Source organism: Mastomys coucha, unplaced genomic scaffold (assembly GCF_008632895.1).
Source record: "Mastomys coucha isolate ucsf_1 unplaced genomic scaffold, UCSF_Mcou_1 pScaffold12, whole genome shotgun sequence".
NCBI classification, from domain to species: domain Eukaryota; kingdom Metazoa; phylum Chordata; class Mammalia; order Rodentia; family Muridae; genus Mastomys; species Mastomys coucha.
The window spans coordinates 56,437,158-56,443,675 of record NW_022196894.1 but is presented as its reverse complement, the minus strand read 5'-3'; the positions used below and the strand labels follow the sequence as shown (position 1 = coordinate 56,443,675).

At 33.6% G+C, this 6,518-nt stretch overlaps 1 protein-coding gene across 1 annotated transcript in view; it reads left to right on the top strand.

Moving 5' to 3' along the window:
- LOC116086470 (olfactory receptor 186) overlaps window positions 1-5,638 on the top strand; it is a 90,633-nt gene extending 84,995 nt beyond the window's left edge. Inside the window, exon 2 of the mRNA XM_031364725.1 lies at window positions 5,306-5,638. Coding sequence (XP_031220585.1) covers window positions 5,306-5,638 — 333 coding nt within the window. The remainder of the gene's footprint in view (window positions 1-5,305) is intronic.
- The last annotated feature ends 880 nt before the right edge of the window (window positions 5,639-6,518 follow it).

The following is a 6,518-nucleotide window of genomic DNA, read 5'->3' as shown; positions in this document are numbered from 1 at the left end:
AAAAAAAAAAAAAATAATAACAAAATCAGAAAAAAAAAGGAATACATAACCATGGACTCTTAGGAAATTCAAAGAATCATTAGGCCTTACTTCAAATGCCTATACTCCACAAAATTGGAAAATCTAAATGAAATGGATGATTTTATAGACAGATACAACCTACCAAAGTTAAATCAAGAACAAGTAAACTATCTTAGTCCTATAACTCCTAAAGAAATAGACACAGTCATTAAAAGTCTCCCAACCAATAAAAGCCCAGGGCCAGATAGTTTAAGAGCAGAATTCCAGCAGTTTTTAAAAGAAGAGCTACAACACATATTCCTTCAACTAGTCCACAAGGAGCAGTTATTTGGACAAAATGGCAGCCTCCAGTCTGGGAAAAGATCTTCATCAACCTTACATCCAACAGAGGGCTAATATCTAAAACATATAAAGAACTCAAGAAGTTAAACACCATCAAACAAAAATAACCCAATTTAAAATGGGGGTCAGAGATAAACAGAATTCTCAAAATAGAAATCTCAAACAGCTGAGAAGCACCTAAAGAAATGGTCAATGTCCTTAGTCATAAGGTAAATATAAATCAAAATACCCTTGACATTCTATCTTTAACTATTCAGAATGAATAAAGAATAAAGAATGTATTCAACAACTATTCAACATACAGAGAATAACAGGGTGCTCAGATTTTCATGTATCACCTGTATCACATTCTTTCATCCCAAGGCTCAAGGATCATCACTGAAGGAGTGGAAAGATTGTAATAGACAGGAGTTATGGGCATCTTCAATGAAATAATATTTGCTGAGCATGACAGGGCCACTGTACACATGACCACACAGTATCTATGACTGCATATAACAAAACCTGCACAAGGTCAAACCCGACAGAAGGCCAGCTTGAATGGACGTGGTTATTCATTAAGTTCTACCTCTAGCTAAGAAGTTGTTGGCAATTGAAGGCTGATGGGGGAAGGACAGTAAGTTTTATTCAGAGATATAGTGCCATAAAAGGTACCCATGTTCTAGCACATGTTTCTACATTTATAAATATATAGGCTATTCTAGGTGGACTCAAGTGTAATTTGGAAAAAAAAGGAAACACGTGAATTTGGGAGGGAAAGTGGCAGTATGGGAGAATAGGAAAGGAATTGTTAAGGAGAGATTGAGAATAGATTTAATGAAAACACAGTATATGCATATGTATATTAGGGGAAAATGCTAATTTTTTTCCTACTCAGTAAATATATCAACCTGAGGACTAGGCCTGATAGTATACACCTACATGTCAGAGTTTAGGGAGGTTATGGCAGATTAGGAGATTATATTTGTATGTATAGTGATATCCTGTTTAGAAAAAATTTACAAGGCTTTACAAATTACCAGAAACCATGTAGAAAAGCTACATGGCAATGTGGCAAAAGTTAATCTATTTTAATCAACATATAGAACAAATGATATACATTAATGTGGTACCAGCTTAAGTTTCAATACATGTACAGAGAAGTTTCAATACATGTTCAGTGATTAAGTTACAGAGATTTCCTAAGGATATTTGTCATTTCTGTTTCTTAAAAATTCAAATTCTGTTCCACATTCTGAATCTTAGAGCACATTATTGTTATCTGTATCAACTCTATTTGGCAATAGCACAACAGAGCTATGTGATCCTATCTAACTCAGTACCCATTGATCTAACTTTCCCCACCTATGCTATATTCCTATGCTACCAACCACTGGTAACCACATTCTACTCTCACCTCAGTGGCATCACCATCTTTGGATTTCATGAGTGAAACCATGCAGCCAGGTAGCACTAGAGATAGCCAGATGGTGGGGGGGGGGGCAAGTGTAAGAACATTGAAACCAAGGTTACTTGGCATCATCAGAACCCAATTCTCCCACCATAACAAGTCCTGGACAAACCATCACACCAGAATAGCAAGATTCAGATCTAAAATCACTTCTTACAATGATAATACAGGACTTTAAGAAGGTCATAAATAACTCCCTCAAAGAAATACAAGAGAACACTGGTAAACAAATATAAGCCTTTAAAGAGGAAACACAAAACTCCCTTAAATAACTACAGGAAAACACAATTAAACACATGAAGGAAATGGACAAAACTATTCAGGAAATAAAGATGGAACTAGAAACAATAAAGAAATCACAAAAGGGAGACAACCCTGGAGTTAGAAGACCTAGGAAGGAGATCAGGAGTCATAGATGCAAGCATCACCCACAGAATACAAGAGATAGAAGAGAGAATCTCAGTGGCAGAAGACACCATAGAAAAGATTGACACAATAGTCAAAAAAATTCAAAAAGTAAAAATCTCCTAACCCAAAGCATACAGGAAATCCAGGACACAATGAGAAGACCATACCCAAGGATGATAGGTATAGAAAAGAGTGAAGACTCCCAACTTAAAGGGCCAGTAAATATCTTCAACAGAATTATAGATGAAAACTTCCCTAAACTAAAGAAAGAGATGCCCATGAAGATACAAGAAGCCTACAGAACTCCAAATCGACTGGACCAGAAAAGAAATTCCTCCTGTCACATAATAATCAAAACACCAAATGCACTAAACAAAGAAAGAATTTTAAAAGCAGTAAGGGAAAAAAGGCAAGTAACATATAAAGGCAGGCCTATCAGAATTACACCAGCCTTCTCACCAGAGACTATGAATGCTAGAAGATCCTGTGCAGATGTCATGCAGATCCTAAGAGAACACAAATGACAGCCCAGGCTACTATATCCAGCAAAACTCTCAATTACAATAGATGGAGAAGACAAGATATTCCATGACAAAACCAAATTTACACAATATCTTTCCACAAATTCAACCCTACAAAGGATAATAGATGGAAAACACCAACATAAGGAGCAAAACTACATCCTTAGAAGAAATAAGAAAGTCATTTTTCAATGAAGCCACTCAAACATAATTCCACCTCTAACAACAAAAATAATAGGAAGTAACAATTACTTTTCCTTAATATCTCTTAATTTGAAAATTAATATTACCAACATGTCCTAATTGATTGAGATTCAAAAGTATGAGGAACTAGAAACTTGTTGGCTATCATCCAGTGGTCTCTCTAATTTGGTAATTGGAGAAATAGGTCCAATATTGTACAATCCATACACACTTTCTGCCTGTTTGTACTTGACAGTGTCTTGCTGGGTACCACATAATGGTCTTAAAATCATGCTTCTCCTATCTCAGCCTCTGAGGATTGTTTATTTGATGTTTTTTACACTATACTATGGCTTTCAGAACAGCTTACTTATTTCAAAACTATTTATACAGCCATAAGAAACATAGACAATTAACTTGGGAGGAGGCTTGTAAGAGAACAACAAAGAGTGAGACTGAATGCTTTTCTTGATGTTTGCAGCTATTGCATCAATTTTGAAGAAGAGGACTTTATATGTTACTCTTACTCTGAGATGAATGCTTTTCAAAAACATCACAGCCAATGAACCAGAGTCTTACCCTTACCTAATGTCTGTGCCATCCTCCAAGCAGAACCATTGTTCATTGAAACAGTTGGTGAATGACTTCATGGATGGACCATCTCAACATAGACACAATTTTTTAAATGAATGAACCTGTTCTCTATGAGCTGAGAATGAAGACAATCACTGCAGGCAATTATCTCTGACAATAGCCGGAAATCTGTATCCAAAAATCATGCCTACAATTCATTCCTTGGCACAGCAGAACTGTTAACTCTTAGCTTAGCTATATGGAGGTAAATTCTTTGGTGATATGAGGGTTATTGAAGTATAACCTTATTAAAATGAATGCCAGTGTCTAAAAATTGTTCTTATTTTGTGCTTGTATCACAGTAAGAGCCAAGATTTTAAACTCTATTAAAAACAAAACAAGGCCAAGGGCCTCTCCTCCCATTGATGATCGACTTGGCAATCCTCTACTATACATATGCTGGCAGAGCCATCAGTCCCACCATGGCCCCAGTGTAGGGGAATACCAGGGCCAGTAAGTGGGAGAGGGTGAGGTGGCAAGCAGGGAGAGGGGGGAGGGAACAGGGGTTTGTTCTTTTTGTTTTGGGTTTTTTTTTTTTTTTGGAGGGGAAATTGGAAAAGGAGAAATCATATGACATGTAAATAAAGAAAATATCTAATAAAAATATATATTATCAAAAAACAAACAGAAAGACTTTATGTTCATTAAAAAACTAGTAGTGATGTACTATCTTAAAATATACAGTTAATATGTTTGGAGTCATTTAAAATTTATATTGAGAAAAATGTATATTTTCAGTATTGCTGTAGAGAAGCATCTACATAAGACTGTTCAATTGAGCCTGGCAGTGTTGGTGCACACCTTTAATCCCAGCACTTGGTAGACAGAGGCAGGCAGATTTCTGAGTTGGAGGCCAGCCTATTCTACTGAGTGAGTTCTAGGACAGCTGTTCAATTGAATGTTGATTTATATCAAACAACTTTTATAATATTCATTTTTATTGTTACAATATTTTATAAAATTTAAAGAATACGACAAAATAAAAAAAATTGAAAGGTATCGCAGGTATTGAAGGGGGTCTCTGGGAGGAGTTGGGGTACAAAAGAGAAAGAAGGATGTGATGTAATTCTATTTAAATTAAATGTTTTATTATATCAAATAAATATTTTATTTATGTGTTTTTAAATGTTAACAAATTCAGATAAACTGAAATTATGTATCTTTTCTCATCATAATGCAATAAAACTTAAATCAATAAAAACATGTTAAGTTCAGGTTATAAGAAACATCGATTAAATACTAATTAAAATGTGATTTTAACAAAAATGCATTTTAGAAAGTGTAAAATTCTAACCTTAGCACTAATACTTCAGTATGGATATTCTAGTGTATAGAAGGCCAGTGACATGTACAGAGTCTGGGTCTATCAAGGGTTTGAATATTCTTTTTTTTTTTTTTTTTTTTTTTTGGTTTTTCGAGACAGGGTTTCTCTGTATAGCCCTGGCTGTCCTGGAGCTCACTCTGTAGACCAGGCTGGCCTCGAACTCAGAAATCCGCCTGCCTCTGCCTCCCAAGTGCTGGGACTAAAGGCGTGCGCCACCACCGCCCGGCTAAGGGTTTGAATATTCTTAAACCAGCTTTGTAATGGTTCTATCTATGAGTTAATTAAAATGAAGTAATTTAAAAATGAAAATGTATGCAAAATGACTACTGTATGCTCATCTCCAAAATGTTGTACTTCTAGTATTTTAAGATAATTATTTTATTCTTTAATGCTCACAATGTTTCTACAGTTGAAACACTATAGTGCTATATTATTTCAATGTCAATTCAAGTCTTTACCATTAGCACTGTCTTTGTCTCTTACTTCTATATTCTTTTCACTATTTTCAAGATTGAATCCAAGGATGGGAGAGGAAAAGCACTTTCTACTTGTGCATCCCATTTTTTTTCTGTGTCAATATTCTATGCTTGCCTTCTTATGCATATTGCACCATCTGAAGATAGTAATAAAGACATACTAGTGGCTGTACTTTATACAATAATAATTCCTTTCTTAAATCCTTTTATTTACAGACTGAGAAATATGTATGTAGTAAATGCTGTTAAGAAAGATTTGAAAACTTATAATATTTTTTAAAAATGCTTCAGCTTCTATAGCACATTAATTTAAGCCTATTAAAAAGATTTTAATATATAATATAGAAAAATTAAAACATAATTGATGTAAAGTATTAGTCTTTAAATAATTAGATATGTTTGTTAAATATGCATGCAAATACAATTCCAAAATAATTTGTCAACAATTAATCAGAACTATATAGACAGATAAAATTTAACTGTTGTATCTAATTTCATTGTTCTCATGATATTCTTTTAATACTGTATATTCAAATTCAATAAACTATTATAATCACACAGGGAAATGGCTTAATGTGTAAGATTCTTCTTTGACTAATATTACTTAGCTACTGGGAAAATTTTATGTTATTTTTCCAGAATACACAAAACCTAAAACTTCCAGGCATTAACTGGCTTTTTTTTAAAGAAAATTTTCATTCTCTTCCTTTCTCCCTTTCATAAAACAACTATGATAAAAGATAAAATTTGATATATAAGCCTAATTCCCTGTCTTCAGAATATTTTTAAATATAAAAAGTATTATTATTTTGCAAATCATCATATAAACATACAGGTTTTAATCAATTTATTTCAGCTTATGTTAGAATAGTAGAAATTCAAGCTAGAAATTTTTAATTTGGGCCATAGTCTTTCTGATAAACTTCCAGTAGATTCTAACTCATTGCATGTTTTTGTGTATGGAGAATATAGGCTATATACAATTACTACTCTCAGAATAAAATTAGGAAAAGATTTAAAGGAAGTCATGTAAGTTTCTGGACTATATTTTCTTGTTTATTAGTTAAAAATGAAAAATGAATAAAATACACACAAAAGCATACACATTACAGCTCCACTTTTGACTCAAATGGTCTTGTGTGCACTAACCTTTTAAACTG